The 22,048-nt window shown below is 39.1% G+C and overlaps 1 protein-coding gene across 1 annotated transcript in view; it reads left to right on the forward strand.

Annotated features, from left to right (window-relative positions):
• Positions 1-22,048, forward strand: part of itgb5 (integrin, beta 5) — a 105,990-nt gene that overhangs the window by 73,763 nt on the left and 10,179 nt on the right. The window contains exons 11-13 of the mRNA XM_052018009.1: positions 15,143-15,365; positions 15,763-15,863; positions 20,246-20,365. Coding sequence (XP_051873969.1) covers positions 15,143-15,365; positions 15,763-15,863; positions 20,246-20,365 — 444 coding nt within the window. The remainder of the gene's footprint in view (positions 1-15,142; positions 15,366-15,762; positions 15,864-20,245; positions 20,366-22,048) is intronic.

The following is a 22,048-nucleotide window of genomic DNA, read 5'->3' on the forward strand; positions in this document are numbered from 1 at the left end:
GCATGACGTGGAATAGGGATTGCAATGTTGTGATCAGAAATTTAGCAGTGCAGAGTTTTGAACTGTGAAGAACAAAACAGAAGGGATATCTGTGGCATAAATCAACTAATTAAACTGTGATATTGTGTGCAAATTTTTAATTAAATAAGAATTGCATATTTCATAATTTAAGTTCCTAAGCAGTAAGAAATATCTTGTGAGGCACAAAATTATCATTATGCATTAAGTGCATGGAGATCCAAATAACACCTAAATAAAGGTACACATTACTTCATTGTTTCTTTCAGTTGCTTGGTTGATTGAATTAGGATTCCTATTTTAATGTAATGTTAACCCTGTTTAAAGGCTACTGACATTTCTTTTGAAATCAATCTATCACTATTCACATACTAATATGCTTTGAAAAAAGGTTTAGATTTGATTAAATATCTGAAATAAACTCGTAATCTGTCACATTAAGAAGTTTTCATAATTGTCAGTTGGTAAATTAAATTGGTAAATTGGTTTGTCATTGTCACATGTACCAAGGTACAGTGAAAAACTTTGTTTTGCATACCACCAATACAGATCATTTCATTACAACAGTGCATTGAGGTAGTACAAGGGAAGAGCAATAACAGATTGCAGAATAAAGTGTTACAGTTTCAGAGAGAGTGCAATGCAGGCAAACAATAAGGTGCAAGGCCATAATGAGGTAGATTGTGAGGTCAAGAGTCCATCTTATCGTACTAGGGGACTATTCGATAGTCTTATAACAGGATAGAAGCTGTCCTTGAGCCTGGTGGTACATGCTATCAGGCTTATGGATCTTCTGCCTGATAGGAGAGGGGAGAAGAGAGAATGTCTGGGGTGGGTGGGGTTTTTGATTATGTTGGCTGCTTTACTGAGGCAGCAAGAAGTGTAGACAGAGTCCATGGAGGGGAGGCTTCACAACTCTCTGCTGTTTTTTGTGGTCTGGGCAGAGCAGTTGCCGTACCAAGCCATGATACATCCAGATAGGATGCTTTCTGTGGTGCATTGAGGGTCAAAGGGAATGTGCCAAATTTCTGTAGCCTCCTGAGGAAATAGAGGCACTGGTGTGCTTTCTTGGCCATGGCATCTATGTGTTTGGACCAGAACAGGCTATTGATGTTCACTCCTAGGAACTTGAAGCTCTCAACCTATCAACCCCAGAACTGTAGATGTAAACAGGAGCATGTACACTGCCTCTCTTCCTGAAATCAATGACTAGCTCTTTTGTTTTGCGTACATTGAGGGAAAAGTTATTGTCATGACACTATGCCACTAGGCTCTCTAGCTCTTTCCTCTACTCCAACTCATCCTTGTTTGACATTTGGCCCAGTACAGTGGTGTCATCTGCAAACTTGTAGATGAAGCTAGAGCCATATTGTTGTATGAGCCATATTGCATTGAGAACAGTCTAAACATTAAAAAGTGGGAAAGTAAGGGCCATGCAATTTGTTTGGAACTTTGCCAAAGAACAGATGAATTAACATAGAAGTAGATTAAAAAGATGAAGAAAATAGGAGAATGTGAACACTAAACAAAGTCTCCCATGTGACACTCTCACGTTCTTTCAAAAAATTGTTTGCACTCTTCTCTATATTTAAGAACACAGTAGTGTAGCGGTTAGCGTAACGCTATTATAGTGCCAGCGACCTGGGTTCAATTCCAGCCGCTGTCTATAAGGAGTTTTTACATTCTCCCCGTGACTGTGTGGGTTTCCTCTGGGTGCTCTGGTTTCCTCCCATATTCCAAAGATGTACGGGTTAGGAAGTTGTGGGCATCCTATGTTGGTGCCAGAAGGGTGGCAACACTTGCGGGCTGCCCCCAGAACACTCTACGCAAAAAGATGCATTTCACTGTGTGTTTCGCTGTACATGTGACTAATAAAGGTCTTATCTTTTAGTACCCATTGCTAGTAATCACCTTAAGTTTATAAATCCCAAAATAAGTTCAATTATGAATTCATGCCTAATATTAGCATTGGTAGGTTGCAATGAGCCGTTTGTCCTTGAATCAGCTTTCAGAATGTAAATGCCTTTAGAAATGGTCAAGATTACTACAAAAGCATTTTTCTAATACTTTATTCCTATGTTATATATAAAATCAGAATGAAACAACATGTTTTTGTTTTTCAATTTATTTCCTTTTCTGTCAAGATATTGATAACTAGTTATTCATCCTTGCCTTCCAGAATGCCCTCCCATACAGTACATATCTGTTCAACTATGTAGACTTAAATAGAAAAGGGTTGAGGTACTAAAGTTAAATATGAGACCCCATCTGGTTTTGTGTGCTGTCTTGGCCTCCTTATGAGGAAGGATGTTCTTGCTGTGGAGGGAGTGCAACAAGGGGTTATGTGACTGACTCCTGGAGCAACAAGGTGGAGAGAATGGGTTGGTTAGACCTATGTTTACTGTGGTTTAGAAGAATGAGGGAGGATCTCATAAAAACCTATAAAATTCTAATAGGACTAGACAGATTAGATACAAGGAGGATGTTCTCAGTGTCAGGATAATGCCAAATCAGAGAACACACCCTAAATGGATACAGGATATGCCATTTAGAGCTAAGATTAGGAGAAATTTCTTCACCCAATGGGTAGTGAACCTGTGAAATACTCTACCACAGAAGATAGTGAGGCACAAAACATTAAATATATTCAAGAAGGAGGTGGATACATTTCCTAATTACAAAGGATTCAAGGGATATGAAGAGAAGGTGGGGACAGGGTACTAATGCGGATGATGAGCCATGAATCATGTTGAATGGTGGTGGTAATTATCCCGAATTACTGTTGAACCCCTGCAATCCATGTGGTAAAGATTCTTTAAAATGCAGTTTGTAAGGATGTACAGGGTTATGAATCAGCAATATGTTTCCAAGTCATTATGGTGTTTGACTTGGGAAGGAGTTTGCAGATGGTGATGTTCCTGTACACCTTTTTAACGGAGTAGAGATAGTAGAATTTTCAAGTACTATTAAAGACGAGAGAAAACAAAAACTGCAGTTGCTGGAAATCTGAAACAAAAACAGAAAATGTTGAAAGTACTCAGCAGGTCAAGCAACATGTGGAGAGAGGAACAGTCAGCACTTTAGGGCAAGGACCCTTCTTCATTATAGGAAAGGTGAGAATACAAGCACGTTTAAAGTTTCAGAGAGGGGGAGGGATGAAGAGAACACGGAATGTCTGTGATAGGTTGCAGACCAAAGTTGTCAAGGTAACATTTGCATTGAAAAGACCAGCAGTCGAACACAGAAGAGGGGGGAGAAAAGGAAAGAATTTTAATAAGTATACATCTGTAGAGCTTTCTTTTAAAGGAATGGTTTCTTGTTAACTGTTAACTTCAGTTTTGAGTTTAGAGGGCTGTGACTTGGCCAGGTAGAAAATGAAGTGTTGTTTTCCAAGCTTATTGGATGTCATTGGAGCAATATTCAAGGTCAAAAATAGTGATGTCAGAATGGGAGTGGATGGAGAATTAATTCAGTGTCACCCTTGTTATTGAATAGAGGTGTTCTGCACACTGGTCACCCAGTCTGTGTTCAGTTTCTCTAATATGGAAGAGGCAGCATTGTAAGTACCAGATGTAGTTCAATAAATAGGAAAAAGTAAAAGTGAACTGTTACTTCATCTAGAAGGACTGGTTAGATATGTGGATAGTGGAGTGGGAAGATGTAAAAGGGTAAATGTTGCATTTCCTGTAGTTATATGGGAAGGGGAGTGATTGTTGGAAATAGCAAAGTGAACCTGGGAGTTCAGGAGAGAAGATTCCCTTCAGAATTCTGAAAGGGCAGAGGTGGAGAAAATGTTTTTGGTGGTGGAATCCAGTTAAAGGTGGTGTAGATCATGGAGGATGATCACAGGGCTGATGGAGTGAAAAGTGAGGTCAATCCTACTCCTACTCCTACTCTGGATCAGAGTCCACAATGCATCTTATAAACTGTATACAATGCAAACATGGTCTGCCAGTGGTGGAGGAAATGAATGTTTAAGGTAGTGAACAGATTTCCAAGTGGCCAGGTTGTTTTGTCCAGTAGAATGATTAACTTTTTGGAGTATTATTGAAGCTGTTCTTATCTGGGCAAATGGAAGCATTTGATATTCCTACATTGATGATGGAAAGGCTTTGGAAATTCAGGATATCAGTCACTTGCTGTAGAATACTCGAGCCTTAAACTGCTCTTGTAGCCACAGTTGTTGACCTAGTTAAATTTTGGTCAGTGGAAAATACTGAATTTCAATGGTAATGATGCCATTTAATATCAAGGGGGAAATGGTTATGCACTCTATTGTTGGAAAGGCGAGCTTTGTACAAGCTGTATATCTATTATAAAGCAAACTTTTGAAATAATGGAATAGATGTAATATTTTTTTTAAAAAAAGGGAAGGCCTCTTGTCTCAGTTTCTATTTGTGTAATTAAGGTCACAAGATTCTCAAAATTGCAAGATACTAGATAATGACATTCTGCATATGATGTACTTCTGGTATTGTTGACTGTGGCTCTGCTTTGATCTGACAGATTGAGCTGTATGTTCTGAGTCAGTTTCATAGTTTATCCATTGTTCTTAACTCTGTGCAATACTTAATATTTGCCTTCATTGTGTTTCATTTACCCTATTCATCTGACTCATGTTTTGTTTACCTGTTTGTAATGAGGTCCAGAATTTAAGTGATTAATGTAGATTAGAACAGTAGTGGGCTCAATGCTAAATCTATGGACAACAATACACTTCAGGTTACTTTGTCCCTGCCTCCTGCAACAGATGTGAATTTCTTTCTAGCCAATACACTTGTCTTTTACACTTCAGTGAATTTCTAATCCATACTCAACTTTATCTCAAATATGCATGGCTTTAATGAAAACAGAAAATGCTGGAGATACTCAGCAAGTCAGGCAATATTTGTACAGAGAGAAACAGAGATAATTTTTCACATGAATTCTGTGAAATTCTTTTTGCAAACCTTAAGCATATAATTGCTCATATTAGGCCAGATCATTGTTGATTCCTGCAGTTCTCCTGCTGCTGCATTTGTCATTTGTGGTTCCAATCAAGCTCAAGGTCTCACTGCCTTGGCCATTTTGCAAAGTGGAGGAGACTTTGAGTGCTGACTAGGCCGTAGGCAGTGGATCCTCAGGCATTTTCACTTGAACACCTTGATAATTTTTTTGACATCTAATTACTATCAAAGGCTTTTGAACTGTTGCCCAATGTATTTGATAATCAGACATTTAAAAACAGTTCTAATATAATTAAATAACATTAAAAAAAGGAAACAAACCAATGGCTTAGATACGATGAGGTGGACTCTTGACCTCACAAACTACCTTGTTATGACTTTGCACCTTATTGTCTACCTGCACTGCACTTCCTCGGTAGCTGTGACACTTGACTCTGTATTCTGTTATCGTTTTTACCCTGTACCACCTCAATGCAGTGTAATGAATTGATCTGTACGAAAGGTATGCAAGACAAGTTTTTCACTGTACCTCGGTACAAGTGACAATAATAAACCAATACCAATACCTCCTTATACCAGCCAAAAGTGAGGGGCCATTTGAAAAATGGGTATCATATGAACTAATACCATTTACTGGTCACTCCCGATGTCCATTGATCCCTGCACATCATCAGTGCCTTAAAATCTCCTTGCTAAATATCTTAACACACAGGGAATATAATTATCAACTAACCCCTGGAATGTATTTACATGAAAAGTTTTCAGTTTCTCTACTAGTTCCATCTAATATAAACAAATCTTCAATTATGCCTGATAAAGTTTTTTTTTCCCTTTGGCAAGCACTTGTTCATATTTCCTTCTGAGTACTTTGAAGAGGTAATTATTCAAAATATTTATGATGCCGTGCTGCATTGACACGCTAAGGGAACTAAACCAGAAGCAATTAAAAGAATTTGGCATTGAAATACGTATTTACTTGTGCTGTTGACTTCTATGGGGAGATTTGTTAAAATTTTGTCTGAAAAAGGCCGTATAAACCTTTGAATCGTAACTCAATATTAATAATGTGTTATATCTTATATATATGCAATAACATGTAATGCATTCAGTAACTTGCATTGTGAAGTGAACTTCTAACCCACTTCCAGTTTTGACAAATTATATTGCAGTAAAAATGTTCTAGTAAACTATTTACTTTCTAAATAGATTCTCTCATTTGAAGCCCTGAAACTAATTAAATTTGGTGTAAATTTGGTATTAAATATGACTGACTTATTTCAGTATTGTGTTTGAATGTAATGTAACACAGATTAATAATCAGTTCCATGAACGTTACACATTCATTACTTATATCGTGCTTCAAAACTATATATTTTAACAGTGACTACTCTTAAATTATTTTATAGGATATTCCAAAGCAATTGTATCCTAAGGTCGTGAATGATGCAATAAAAATTCAGTTTTTTTAAAAAAATGTGTTCCACTCAAGTACAAAAGTCTCGCTTGATTGCAGTTAATTAATTTCTCCATAATCATTCACACTTTTTAAAAAATATTATGGTCATAAGTAGATCCAATTAGCCATACTGCATATATACCACGGGGGCAAAACTGCATTTACTTCTGCAGTATCTGTTCCCAGTTATTCCTGTAAAGAAAAAATAAATGTTCACATGATTTGGTAAAACAAGTGGATGTGAGTCATAGACTACATTCTTCTTGTACGGTAAAACACTTTCAGGAAGTATAAATAATGTGTAGCACTCTATGTTAATACTAGAATTATTATGGATTTTAAATACTGCATTTTTCTATATTTTTGCATGTTTATTGATATGGGGAGGTCATATCAGTAAGTTTCCTAAACCATTGTAAAAAGTTTTTATTAATGAATGCAAGTTATGTGCACAATTTAGGTGGTTTACTGAAATTTTAATGTTAAACCATAAGAATATTCTCATCTGTAAACTACATAGAAGAGCATCTTACAAAGTGAAATAAATAGTCAAAATAAGACCCATGGGATTCTTAAGCATCAAATACAACTTGGATTCAAATATTGATTTTTCACAAATCTGTGCAAAACAGACAGCTGCTGACTGTTTTACAATAGTGTGTACTTTAACGTAACACATACTTCTGATGTTGTATGGGAGTAATGAGAGAGGATCAGGCCTCGAGTGAGTTAACAATTTGCTTTCACTTGTACAGGGAAAGTTCAGTCAGCACTGTAGAAAGAAGAAGGAAACCAAAATGCCTTTGAGCTGATGAGTCACCATATGGGAAAGTTCTCATATGTCCTGCACTCAATTTGTGATTGCATCTTGTAGAGGCAGCAATAATTTCATTTAGTTTCTCATTTTAATAACAAAACTGGGTTGTCGAGGCATTTGTTTTACCCCTTCAAAGTGCCAAACAAACATTTAAAATTTGCTAGTTTGACTCAGATGAATATGAAATCCTGACTCTCTAAAATAGCCATTACTTCCATAAGGCAATTCTGTAAACTCTCTCCATTCCAAAAGTTATTTTATATTGACTCCTGAAAATAAGTATCACTGAAAGCTTAGAAAGCAAGATAGACGTTACAGACACAACCATTGCCTTTGTGCACGTTTGCATTCGTAACATTTAATCATTTTTTTTCCCTTTGGCATTAGTTTTCCCATTTCACTCCCAAAATCACTGAATCCTTACTGTGAAATACTATTGTGCATAAATAGTAACATTATGGCTGTTAGAAAATGGGGAATTTAAATTCAGTTAATTAAACAAATTGGAATTAAATCACTAGCATCAGTGATGGTGACCTACCAGAATTAGTAAAAAGTTATGTGGTTGACTAATGATCTACATGGGATGAAATGGTACGGAAAGGGCGGCATGGTAGTGTAGTGGTTAGCATAACGCTATTACAGTGCCAACGATCGGGGTTCAATTCCCGTCGCTGTAAGGACTTTGTGCGTTCTCCCCGTGTCTGTGTGGGTTTCCTCCGGGTGCTCCGGTTTCCTCCCACATTCCAAAGATGTACAGGTAGGTTAACATGGGTTTAAATGGGCGGCATGGACTCATTAGGCCGGAAAGGCCTGTTACCGTGCTGTAAATAAAGTTTTTTTTTAAGTTTTTAAAATCAGTTTTCCTTACCCAATCTGACCCATATTTGACTCCATACTCATAGCAGTGTGGTTGACCATCAACTAACTACTCAGTAAAATCAAAACTACCATAAACATCTGTTACAAGAATAAAAATGGACAGAGCACTCACCATTAGCTTGGGCAGTGGATTGTAAAGGCTCAGGTAGCCTTGTTGACCTTGCAGAATCCTCTTCATTAGCACCTGGAGTCATGCCAAAATTGGAGAGCTGTAACACAGACCAATATGCAACTTTCTGACAATCATATTCACATTTTTCAATCAACATCCCATCACCATCTCAGAGTAAGGTCTTGCAGTAGGACGGACCTACCAGAAGTGAAGGTACAGTAGCATCCAGTCAGTGGAGAGTGGTACTGGTAGTCTTCAACATTGACTTTGGGCTCAATGAAGTCCCATGGCATCAGATCAAACACGGGCAAGGACAATTCCTGATTATTACCGTCTGCTGCCCTCCTGTGATGAGTCAATGTTCCTCCCTGTTAAACACTATTTGGATGAAGACTGGGAATAGCAAGGATACAGAATCAGCAAGGAGTAAGATGAGAGTTATCTTTGAAGTTCTTAACAATATGTTTTAGATGCTGAAGACACCAAACGTGTTCAAGATTGAGATTGACAGATTCTTGTACACTAAGGGGATCATGTGTGGATCAGGCAAGAAAGTGGACTTGAAGCACAGGATCAGGATGGCACAGCCGGTGTGACAGACCAGGCAGCAGTGCCCGCTTTTTTCGATGTTGTTAGAATGTACTTTGCCTGGGGCCTCCAATATTCCATCACTGAGTGATGGAACCATCGACAATGGTTGACTACTTCAGCCTCACAGCAATGCTGCAGGATTTCCTCAAGTCAGTCTTCTGAACCCAATCATCGTTAGGTGCTCTATCATGACTTGCCCTCTGTCATAAGGTTAGAAATGGGGATGATCAGTAATGCTTGCACAATTTTCAATTCCATTCCCATTTCTTCAGCTACGAAGCAGCTTGCATGCAAAAAGATCTAAATAACATTCAAGCATAGGCTGGTAAGTGCAAATAACAAGTGTCAGGCAGTGACCACAGCCAACAAGAAAGGGCCTAACCATTGTACCCTAACATTGAATGGCATTACCATCATCCCATACGTTCATTGTCCAGAAACTTACTGGACACATCACATAAATAATGTGGCTACAAAAGCATAGTGGAAGCTGGGTGTTCATGGCGAGTGGCTCACCTGACTCCCTCCAAAGCAGTTCCACTGTAAACAAATACAAATTAGAGGCATGATGGAATATTCTACCCATGTTTGAAAGAATGCAGTTTCAACAACGGTTAAACAACTTAATGAATCCCAGACAAAGCAGCCCCTTCATAGTCACCCCATCCACTACCTTAACATTGTCTCAGTACTGGATGGAATTAATGTCTTCCTTAGTAGAGACTGATGTAAAATACTCATTTAGTATCTCTGTCGTGCTTTCTGCCTCCATGTGTAAATTTACTCTTTGGTTTCTGATTGGCCCCACTTCCCTTACAACTCTTTTTCCACTTATATCCCAAAAGAAAACTTCTGGGTTCCCTTTTGATATTTGCTGTTGGTCTTTTCTCATGCTCTCTTTTTATCTCTCGTTTCCTTTTTCAACTGTTGAGCTTTCTTTAATCAGCCTAGTTTTCACACTGCTCTCTCTTTTTAAAAGACACACACACACACACACACACACACACACAGTTCTAGTGATCTCACCATGATAACATTATCCTGGCTTTTTGAGGTACAATCTGTCCAACCTGTATGCATTCTATCTCCCCAAGCTCTTGTCATAACTCTCCTGTGCTCTAAAGCAACTGCTTTGTATATCATCTCTTCAGCCACATGTTTATCTGTAATATCCTTCTATCTCTGTACTCACTTCTGTATAGCCCAGTGAGCAATCTGACAATTACCACCTTTTGAGGTCCTCCTTTCTTGATTTTTTTTTCCCCTCTTAAAAGATGTATGCAATATATCATCTTTTCTGCCTGTCATTGCTACCAATTTGGATGCAGTCCTTCTATGATATCTTTAACCCTGGCACCCAGGAGGCCTTAATCCTGGAATCATGTCTGCAACTGCAGAAATATCTGTTTGTTCGTATATCTATTGCCCAGTTGACGTTTCTCATCCCTCTCAAGAGTGCTGCACCACTTCTTCTGGTCTTGGACCTCCCTTGACATTAGGGGCATTAATTCCAGGACTCTGACTAGTGACAAATATCTAAATTTTGTGTGACTTGGAGAACCCGTAAGTGTTTGTATTGTTTGGTGTTACTGCTTTTATCCTTAATATTATTTATGATTGCTTGGCCACGATGTTGCCTTGGTTACTCAATATTCTTCCAGTCATATGTGGGGCTGAATAAGCAAACTGATTATGTTGTTGCAGCTCAATCTTTCCATTTGCAGAATATTTCATTGTAATCCTGTCTTAGACTTGCAAATTGAAAGATGGTGAGTGAGGCACTTAGCACTGAATACCAACCTTTTACAGATTCCTGAATCCAAAATGATATGGCCAAATGATCTATGTCATAGATTCAAACCCCCTCCCCCCCGCTGCCAGGATCATCCATCATAATATTGATCTTGGGGGAGTCGTAATGGTGTACTGTCTTTTGGGAATCAAGTTGGGCCTTTTTCTGTTGGAAAATATGTTGAATAAAGTATTAACCTATGATCCAATTTAACATGAAAGACAGAAGGCCTTAACTATTTGATGGGCCTACGTGAGTAATGGAAAGGATTGGCATTTACTTGGGTTATACTTAATCCTATAGAGCATGATGTAGTTCAAGTTTGTGCACAATATTTAGCAAACGCTTTAAAGTATACAATTAATGTCGTTAGATGTTCATATCTTGAAGAATGAGTAAATGCACGACCAGAATTAGAAGCAACTAATTTTACAAAGTTTTAAGTATTTACAGAAACAGTGCCTGCACTTAAGCCTCCTGTCCACGTGATGAGTCATCTGCAGCTACAAGAATAGAGGCTGTTATAGTTGCTCCTAAATGGACGGATGTGATTTTTTTTTTTGCAATTGGTGGTTTCACTATGTTTTTCTTAGACTGCTTTTATACTGACATTTCTATTTGGATTTTGAAAACTTCACTCTGCTCCTTGTATTTTCTAAACTGGTTTTGTTAGGCTCAATACAAAACTTGACATAAATAAAAACAGAAAATGCTGGAAGTAGTCATCAGATCAGGCTGAGTAGAAATCTGATTTAAAATTAGTTGGCATCCCAAGGCAAGTACTCAATCAGTTTAGGGTGGACCTACCAGTGGAAAATTGAGTAGTGAACAAGGCCCATGGTATCTCCTGTTAAGGAACAGGCTTCATACCCTCTAGGCCTTCATTTTGAATGCTGTGCAGTCCGGACGGTCATTAAGAGAGGCCCATTGTTGTGGGGTGCAAGGATCAGGACCAAATGTTGGGTGCTAGGACTGGGATAGGAGTCGTCTGCTCATGGATCACTGGGGTTGGGAAGTGGTTTGGATCATTATTCAGGGAAAGTGAAAAGAGAGAAGCTTGGTAAGGGGACGATGTGAATGCTTATAGGTCTATTGATAATCCTGATAGTGGAGGAGGCTAGCTATTTTAATTATGAGAAGGGGCTTGCTTGGTAGTTAGGAGTAACCTTGGTAGACGGAGGATTAAGGGGTTGGTGGTCAGGGTTAAGGGAGGGGAGATAATGATCAGTAGTCATGTTGCCATATTAAGGACAAGTTGGGCAAGGTTTGTCATTTTCGGTGAGGTGGGGCACCCACCTTAAACAGTTTTGCATCTGAGTTAAGTTCCAAGTGACAGTAGGAAGTTCTGGAAAACTAGCACATTTGAAAATTATCTTTTCTTGTGTGATGGCCTTGACAGGGTTCTGGGATCTTTGTTAGCCACTCACATGGAAGAATCATTACACACAAAGTCTAAACAAGTATAAATAATTATTGTTATTTCAATGTCAAAAAAATAATCAGAAAGTGAAATGGAAGGGATAGATCAGATTAAAAGAGAAAAACAAAAAGAAAAAAATTTAAAGATCAACAATAATTAAAATCTTAAGGAATGTTAGTGTCTTCATGATCATTGTCATTAATTAACTTTGTGTCAGTTGGTATGTATCAAAACTGTCAAAGTTGTCTCAATTCTGTTCAAATTTGAAAGAGAGAATCCATGAACTGAAGCACCATAACTATTTTAGGTCCATATGAGTTAAATGAACTGAGAGGTTTTTTTTGCTTTTGTAAAAGCTAGTGCTTTCTTGTTTAAGTAGTTTAGCAATTCATAATAAGCAGACTAAAATATTAAAAAGTAAATTCCAATGACCAACTAAAATGTATCAAGTGCACATATTGAAAGTGTTTTGGAAAAAGAAGCCAAGAAAATATTTGGTGATTATTTGTAAATGTGAAATATTGATTGTAGCTCATATAAAGGATCAGCTGAATCAGATTTATGTTGCAAATTCCTTTCTTCGTACTAATAGCAATAGCAAGAAATACTCGGAATTTCACCCTGCCAATCCAGTCTGCTTACCATCTGTGCACAATGAATTCTCTTCCTTTTATATACAGCAGAGCAAAACAGGGAAGCTTGCTACATCTCGGTCAAACCTCAGTGGAGCATAAACATGGGAAGTTTGAAGCTGTGAATTTGCAAATGCATCTGCCCACTTTTTTTGGGCAGAGGAGATGATGTCAATAGGAATGGAGTTAGTACTGAGCTTCAGTTCTAATTGTCCATTACATTTCAAATGCCTGATCTGGTAATGTCATAAATGTACAAATTCTCAATTCTTTCAATGTCACTAAAATCTGATGGTGAAAATCAAATTTTGTGTTTTTTGACACTACAGTTGCTTTATGATAAATGGTCGATGATGTAGTCAATTACAATGCTAACAGTCAGACTAATGTTTGCAAGCTTCCTAACGATAACAGCAAATGGATCTCTCAGTTTCCTCTAAGTAGAATTGCGAATAATGAGGCATGGTGACATGCTAGATTGTTTTGTTTTTTCACATCCTTGGGTCCCAGTTCTCACAATGTCAATCCTGCTAAGCCTCCTTAGAATTTTAATGTTTTAATTAAATCTCTTCTCATTCTTCAAAACTCCAATGAATATCAGCTCAATCTCTCTTCATATTGTCAACTTTTTCATTCAATTTATCAATCTAATGAACATTCTCTGCACTGTCTCCAAAGCAAGTATATCCTTCCTTAAGTTTGAAGGTCAAAATAGTACACAGTACTCTAGATGTCGTCTCACCAGTGCACTTTAAAGTTGTATTAGAATTTCCCTCTACTCATACTCCATATTACTTGTAATAAAGACCAACATTCCATTAGCCTCTCTAATCACTTGCTGTATTTGCATGCCAACTCCTTGCATTTCACACACTAGGGCCCCCAGATCCCTTTACCTGCTCCAATTAAATAAAATTTTGCTGCTTCATTATTTTTTCCAGAGTGTATAACCTGTCACTTTCCCACATCATACTCCCATCTGTCAATTCTTGCCCACTCACCTAACCCATATATATCCCTTTGCAGGCCCTTTGTATCCTGCCCACCCACTATCTTTGTATTGTCAGCAAATTTAGCTACAGTGCACTCTGTCACTTCATTTTAGACTTGGATGTAGATTGTAAATAGTTGAAGCCCCAGCACTGAGCCCCATGCCAATCAGAAACTGACCCCTTTTATGTCCATGCTGCTTTCTGTAGATCAGTCCCCCAATCCCTTGTTCTCTTGTGCAGTAACCATTTATGAGGCACCTCAGCAAATGCCTTCTGGAAATTGAAATACACTATGTCTTCCCTCCATCCTTTATTCCATGGTCCACTGCCCTCTCCTACCGGATTCCTCCTCCTTCGGCCGTTTGCCTCTTCGACCTATCAGTTCTCAGCTTATTACATCTTCTCCCCCTCCCCCACCCCCACCCACCTACCTTCCCCCCCTCACCTGGACTCGTCTATCACCTGAACTCACCTATCCCCTGCCTACATGTGCTCCTCCCCCTCCCCCCCCCCCAACCTTCTTATTCTGGCTTCTGCCCTCTTCCTTTCCTGATGAAGGGTCTCGGCCCAAAATGTCGACTGTTTATTTCCCTCCATAGATGCTGCCTGACCTGCTGAGTTCCTCCAGCACTTTTTGTGTATTGCTCCAGATTCTAGCATCTGGAAAAGTTTGTGTGTCTACACTATGTCTTCTGCTTCCCCTTCATCCACCTTCTTTGTTATATTCTCAAAGAACTACAATCATTGGCACAGGTCTGAGATGAATTCAATTTGTATATTAATATGGAAAAAAAGGAGAAAGGCTGCAACCAATTGAATTTAGTTTATCAAAGGAACCAACAAACCTTAAGCATATTTAATGTTTCTTATTAGTATATTTTGTACAGATAGATTGAGGTAGTGTTGGATTCTCATATCCTGGAATCCTCCATCCCATTTAGATTCCAAAACGGACTCCAATAAAAGTGACTAAATAAATGAAATTAAGTAGTACAGCTGGCCTTAATGTCTGCTAGCAGCAACACTGAATCTCAAACATAATGGGCAAAGCCTACTTCATGAGAACCATTCGTGCTGCTTCATTTATAATACATATTACTGCTGAAATGTGAGCAATGCCATGAACATGTTAAAATGCAGCAGTTGTTTGTTTCAAATTTGAAAGCAGATTTCAAATGTTCAACTATAAATGTTTGGATATGAAATGTCATCATTAATTTCTTCAATTAAGCAAGTTCCCTGTCAACCTCTTTCAAGAGCAGCCTTCAAAGGTTCAACTATAAACATGTTTGAGTATGAAATGTCATCACTAATTTCTTCAATTATGCACGTTCCTTGAATATCTGCATACCTATTGGCCATGGATTACTCCAGTTGCTATGAGATCTGTCAAGTTTTATCAGATGTTCCCTTTATACATGTTTCTTCTAATAAGGCTTTTATTATCTGTCAGAATATTTTACCAAGACTACTTTTGTTCACAGGTCATGGAGAATGTCACTGTGGTGAATGCAAGTGCCATGCAGGCTGGGTTGGAGACAACTGTAACTGTTCAACAGAATTAGAGTCATGTCTCTCAGATGATGGACAGATTTGCAGCAGTCGAGGAAACTGTGCATGTGGTCAGTGTTTGTGCACTGAACCTGGAGCTTTTGGGGATACCTGTGAAAAGTGCCCAACCTGCCCTGATGCCTGTGGCACAAAAAGGTATGGATCAAACAGCATTCCAGAAATGGGGGAGTTGATTCGGGATTCCACGTGTATCTGCAGCTCATTTCTTGAAACTAGTTTTGCTGGACATGGGTACATTTAAATATTATTAATATCCAACAGCTAAAAATGGCTTCATATTAACAAATGGCAGAATGAGGGCAAATGGCAAGAAATCCAGAGTAATTGTCTAGGAACAAGAATAACATAGATAGGAGTTACAGCAGCAAGTGGGCTGAGCAGGGAATCAATAAGGGAAGCAAAGACATCAAAGTTACTCTTGCATTCATTTTGCACGTTAAGGTAGAACTCAGTGTTTCATTAAGATGTGTTCTGCTTTTTAAGTGTCATGAAAAGCATAAAAAATAATTCTTTATTTCTGTGTTTGCTGCAGGGAGTGCATAGAGTGTAGGCTGTTTAATTCTGGAAGATTGGCTGACAATCAGACCTGTCAAAAACTCTGCAAGGATGAGATCCTGACGGTAGATGTCCTCAGTAAGTGAATCCTGTTCTAAAAGTAAAAATCGCTTGTAAATAATGAAACCTAAATCCAATGTTTATGCACCATACTTCAACATTACACAGACTTTTGAAAATCCAAATTAGAATTTGCCCTTGTTTGCTATCAGCTTCCAAAGTTCAGAACTTCTAAAGGGGAGTCCAATACATAGCCGCGAATCTATTACATCTTTAACACAAGTGAACCAGGATGAATCAGTTTTTGCATGACCATTCTAGCATTATTGGTGCAACCACCCTAGCATACTTTTTTTGTTCTTTTTTTTGAACAAGGGCATAATATTTAAAAAGTTCCAGTTTTCACACACCTCTCCTTGATCTATTGGATGTTTGGAAGAGTATGGCCAGGGGCTCTGCAATTTGCTCCCTTATTTAGGATACATTTCATCTGGAGCAGGTGATTTATCCACTTTACATTTGACTAGCTTTTCTGCAATATCCTCTTTATCCTTTTTTAAAGCCCAGCTCAGAATCTCAGCTACAGAAATTTGGCATGTCCTCTTTGACACTCACCAACTTTTATTGGTGCACTATAGAAAGCATCCTATCTGGATGCATCACGGCTTGGTATGGCAACTGCTCTGCCCAGGACCACAAGAAACTGCAGGGAGTTGTGGACACAGCCCAGCGCTCACGGAAACCAGCCTCCCCTCCATGGACTCTGTCTATACCTCGGTGAAGCAGCCAACATAATCAAAGACCCCACCCACCCGCGTCATTCTCTCTTCTCTCCCATCAGGCAGAAGATACAGGAGCCTGAGGGCACATACCACCAGGCTCAAGGGCAGCTTCTATCCCACTGTGATAAGACTATTGAATGGTTCCCTTATACATTGAGATGGACTCTTGAATCTACCTTGTTGTGACCTTGCACCTTATTGCCTACCTGCAATGCACTTCCCTGTAGCTGTGACACTTTACTCTGTATTCTGTCATTTTTTTTTACCTGTACTACCTCAATGCACTCTGTACTAACGCAATGTATCTGTACTGTGTAATGAATTGATCTGTACAAATGGTATGCAAGACAAGTTTTTCACTGTACCTTGGTACAAGTGACAATAATAAACCAATACCAATACCTTCCTTTGCTGGGACTCCAGGAGCATAATCTTCTTTTGTGAGGATTAATGTAAAGTACACAATTCGAAGCTGATGTAGCTAGGCCTTTGCTGCCTTGAATACATTTTGTTTTTGATATTTGATCAGTCCCACAAGCCCTTTTCTCTTCACAGAGATCCCCTTTGGATGTTTAGTTATCAACCTGGTTCTCACTTGTGTTGACAATCTGACACCTGCCATGTATTCTTTCTTGCATACTGTTTTATTCACTCTATTCCTGGCCATCCAGGGAGCTCTGGCTTTAATTTCATTAACCTTTTTTTTACTCATGGGAATGTGCCGGGACTGTAGCTGAAGCATCTACATCTTAAAATTGTTCAATTTCAGTTTTGCCTGGCAAGGGATGGTTCCAGCTTATTTGGACTATATCTATTCTCTTCTTGTTGAAATTTGACTTCTAACTTATAATTAATTCTTTCTGCCTTGCAGCAGTCTATATTCTTCTCCATTGTGACTTTAAACCTTAAGACATTATGTTACTGTTCCCTAGACATTCCCCCACTGTACCTGCTTGACTTGATCTGACTCATTTCCTAGAACCAAGTCAAGTGATTCCACCTTCCTCACTGGGTCAGAAACACACTGATCAAGAAAGTCCTCCTGAACACTCTCGGGAAGGTCTTCCCCGACTTTGCCCTTTATATTGTTGTTATCCCAGTGGATATTTGAAATTCTCCATTATTACCACTCTATGGCTTCTGCATACATCTAATTTCCCTGCAAATCTGCTCTTCAATTTCCTTCCAACTAGATGGCAGCCTACTGAATAGACCCAGTAGTGTAATCTTATCTCTATTGTTTCATAACTGAACAGATGGATTTTGTCCATGAACATTCCAGGACATCGTCTCCATCTGGCACTACATTATTCTATTTCACCAGAGCTGCCCCTCCTTTTCCTTTCTTCTTTTTCCTACCTTTCCAGAAACATTTGTAACAGATCATTGCAAAGAAATAATATCAAAATGATAAACCCCGAAGTGATTTTAATAAAGGCTAAAATTATAGAGTGTCATATTTCTAAAGTGATTGTAAAAGATCCAGGTGTGAGATGACGAAAAATCTGTTACTCAGAGAGGAGCCATGTTATGGAATGCACTGTCTGCAAAGTGTGGTATGTGCAGATTAAATTGTGTCCTTTTGAGAGTGAATTGTGCAAATATATTTGTTGGATTGGAACATAGTCTTTATAATTATAAACTATTGGGTGCCTTATGAAAGAAAAAACATGTTTGTCAGGTACAATAACAACTTTTAAAAGACAGTTGGACAGATACATGGACAGGAAAGGTGTAGAAGGATATGAGCCAAATACAGGCAAATGAAACTAGTTTTGATGGGCAATCTTGGTCGGCATGGACCAGTTGGGCCAAAGGGCCTGTTTCCGCGGTATATGACTACTCTTCTGGAGGTTCGAGCATGTGGAATTGGGGGGAATATACTGGCATGAATTGAGAATTGCTTATCAGACTGGAAGCAAAGTGGGAATAAGCAGATCGTTCACAGGTTGGCAGGGTGTGATGATTAAGCTACTGCAGGAATTGGTGCTTGGGGCCCAGCTATTCATGTCCATAATAATGATTTGGTTAGAAGGACCAATTGTCATATTTCCATGTTTGCTGATGATACTAAAGTAGGTGGGATTGTGAGTGGGGAAGAAGATGTGAAGAGGCTTCAAGGAGATGTGGACAAGCTGAATGAGTGGGTGAGAACATGGTAGATGGAATATAATGAAGAAACATGTAAGGTTATCATCTTCAGTGAATGTAGAAGAGCTGAATATTTGTTAAATATGAGAGATTGGGTAGTGTTAATGTAAAAAGGAACCTAGGTATGCTTGTACACAAGTCACTAAAGACTAGCATACAAGTACAGCAAGCAGTTATAAAAAGGGTAAATCATAGGTTAGCCTTGATGACAAGAGGATTTGAGTATAAGAGTAATTGTATATGGTCTTGGTAGACTGCACCTGGAGTATTGTGTACAGTTTTGGACTCCTTCTATAAGAAAGCATGTAATTGCCATAGAGGAAGTGAAGCAAAGATTCACCAGACAGGTTTCAAGGATGGTGGGTTTGCCTTGTGAGGGGAGATTAGTTGACCGGGATTGTATTCTCTAGTCTATAGAAGAAAGAGAGGACAAAAAGCACATGATGGGTTTGGATGGAGGTAAGATATTTCTTACTCTGGTTTTTTCACTCAGAGGTGCCAAATGTTTGGAATTTTCTATCCCAAATGGCTAGAGGGTCAGACATTGTGTTTATTAAAAATAGAGATCAATAGATTTGTGGGCATTAAGGGAAGTGGGGGAAAAGGGGATAGTGCTGGAAAATAGCACTGAGGTAGACGATCAGCTATGATCTTAATGAATGGCTTGAAGGGCCAGACTCTTCAGAATGGCTTGAATGACCTTCTCCTGTACCTATTACTTGTATTCTCATTACCATATTCACTCTGGGGTGTAAATCAATTCTCAATACTGCTCAAAGAAAATGTTACATGATGGAATTTCTAGACAACATTTCTAATGATCAATTCAATGATACTGACACATGGGCTTTCCTTTGTAAACACAAGAGATAAATAATAAAACTGTACTAATGCAATTTAATTAAAAATACGTAGTTGGTACATAATGAAACATGAGAATTTGGGCTCAGAAATTGAAACTTAATCTTGAACAGGCCAAGTCTGCATTCCTAAGTAATAAATTTTGGCTTATTTGTTGAAAGCATTCAATTGGGTTGAAGATTAAAGGATTTAAAATTTGGGAAAATACTCCTGACTTATGGCAGAGATTATTTTATTTCAGCATGCTACTATTTGATATTTCAAAAGAATGTTGTGAAATTCTAATAAATTACAGATGTTTGTACGGAAAGTATGTTTCATGCAAACTTAAAATTGCAAACTTGTGCAAGAAACTGAAATTGCACCAACAGCACATAAAAAATCATCAAAAAGAACATTCTGTTTAATATTATTACATGACTGCAGCCTTTAGGCTGTAGCCTTCTTAGAAAACACTGGGAACTTTTAGCCTGCTTGAAGTTATGCAACTGGAACTGACTGTTCATATGTTCTAACATAGGAGCAGGAGTAGGCCATCTGGTGCCTTGAGCCTGCCCCACCATGCAACAACTTAATGGCCGATCTTCTACTTCAGCATTATTTACTTGCTCTACTGCATAACACTTGCCACAGGACTGAACACAATGTTCCATTCTTTTCCCCCAGAAACTGATGATCAGGATGCAGTTCTGTGCCTGTACAAAACAGAAAACGATTGTGTCATGAGGTTTACTTACTCGGAACATATTAGCGGAAAATCTGTCCTTACTGCTCTGAAGGAACCAGGTTAGCTGTTCCCTTTGTCATTAATATTGTCATGCTCACATATTACATTCTTAATGTTGTTCTCTGTCTAACTCTTATCTCTTGTATTATAAACATAGAATATAGAAGAGTACAGCACAGTACAGGTCCTTCGGTCCATGATGTTGTGCCAACCTATATAAACTACTCTATGATCAATCTAACCCATCCCTTCTACACAGCCATTAACCCTCCATTTTTCTGACATCCATGTGCCTAAGAGTCTCTTAAATGTCCCTACTGCATCAGCCTCTACCACCAACCCCGGCAGTGCATTCCAGGCACCCACCACTCTGTGTTTTAAAAAAAAACCTACCTCTGACATCTCCCCTAAACTTTCCTCCTCTGACCTTAAACTGATGTCCTCTAGTATTGGCCATTGCCGCCCCAGGGAAAAGATGCTGGCTGTCCACTCTGTCTATGCCTCTCATCCTGTATTGCTCCAAAGAGAAAAGCACTAGCTCACTCAACCTTTCCTCATAAGACATGTTCTCAAATCCAGGCAGCATCCTGGTAAATCTCCTCTGCACCCTATCTAAAGCTTCCACATCCTTCCTATAATGAGGTGACCAGAACTGAACACAATCCTCTAAGTGTGGTCTAACCAGAGTTTTATAGAGCTGCAACTTTACCTCACGGCTTTTGAACTCAATACTCTGATTGATGAAGGCCAGCACATCATACGCCTTCTTAACCACCCTATCAACTCGCACAACAACTTTGAGGGATCGATGGACTTGGACCCCAAGATCCCTCTGTTCCTCCATACTGCTGAGAATCCTAACCTTGTACTCCGCCTTTAAGTTCATTCCTCCAAACTATTATTTCACACTTGTCTGGATTGAACTCCATCTGCCACTTCTCCGCCCAACTCTGCATCCTGTCTATATTCCCGTGTAACCTACGACAACCTGCTACACTATCCACAACACCTCCAACCTTCGTGTCATCTGCAAACTTACCAACCCATCCCTCCACTTCCTCATCTAAGTCATTTATAAAAATCACAAAGAGCAGGGGTCCCAGAACAGATCACTGTGGAACACCACTGGTCACCAACCTCCAGGCAGAATACTCGCCATCTACTACCACCCTCTGCCTTCTGTGGACAAGCCAATTCTGAATCCACACAGCCAAGTCTCCACGGATCCCATGCCTCATGACTTTCTGAATGAGCCTACCATGGGGGACCTTACTAAAATCCATATACACCACATCCACTGCTCTACCTTCATCAATTTGTTTTGTCACCTCCTCGAAAAACTCAATTCAGCTCATGAGGCATGACCTGCCTCTCACAAAGCCATGCTGACTATCCCTAATGAGACTATGCTTCTTTGAATGCTCATAAATCCTGTCCCTAAGAATCCTCTCCAATAGTTTACCCACCACTGACGTGAGACTCGCTAGTCTATAATTCCCAGGATTATACCTATTACCTTGCTTGAACAACGGAACAACATTTGCCATCCTCCACTCCTCTGGTATCATTCCTGTGGTCAGGAAGAATGCAAATATCAATGCCCTAGCAATCTCTTCCCTTGCTTCCCGTAGCAACCTGGGGTATATCCCATCCGGCCCTGGGGACTTATCTATCCTAATGTTTTTCAGAAGCTCCAACACTACCTCCTTCTTAACCTCAACGTGCGCCAGCACATTAGCCTG

This window comes from Pristis pectinata, chromosome 1 (genome assembly GCF_009764475.1).
Source record: "Pristis pectinata isolate sPriPec2 chromosome 1, sPriPec2.1.pri, whole genome shotgun sequence".
In the NCBI taxonomy this organism is placed as follows: Eukaryota; Metazoa; Chordata; class Chondrichthyes; order Rhinopristiformes; family Pristidae; genus Pristis; species Pristis pectinata.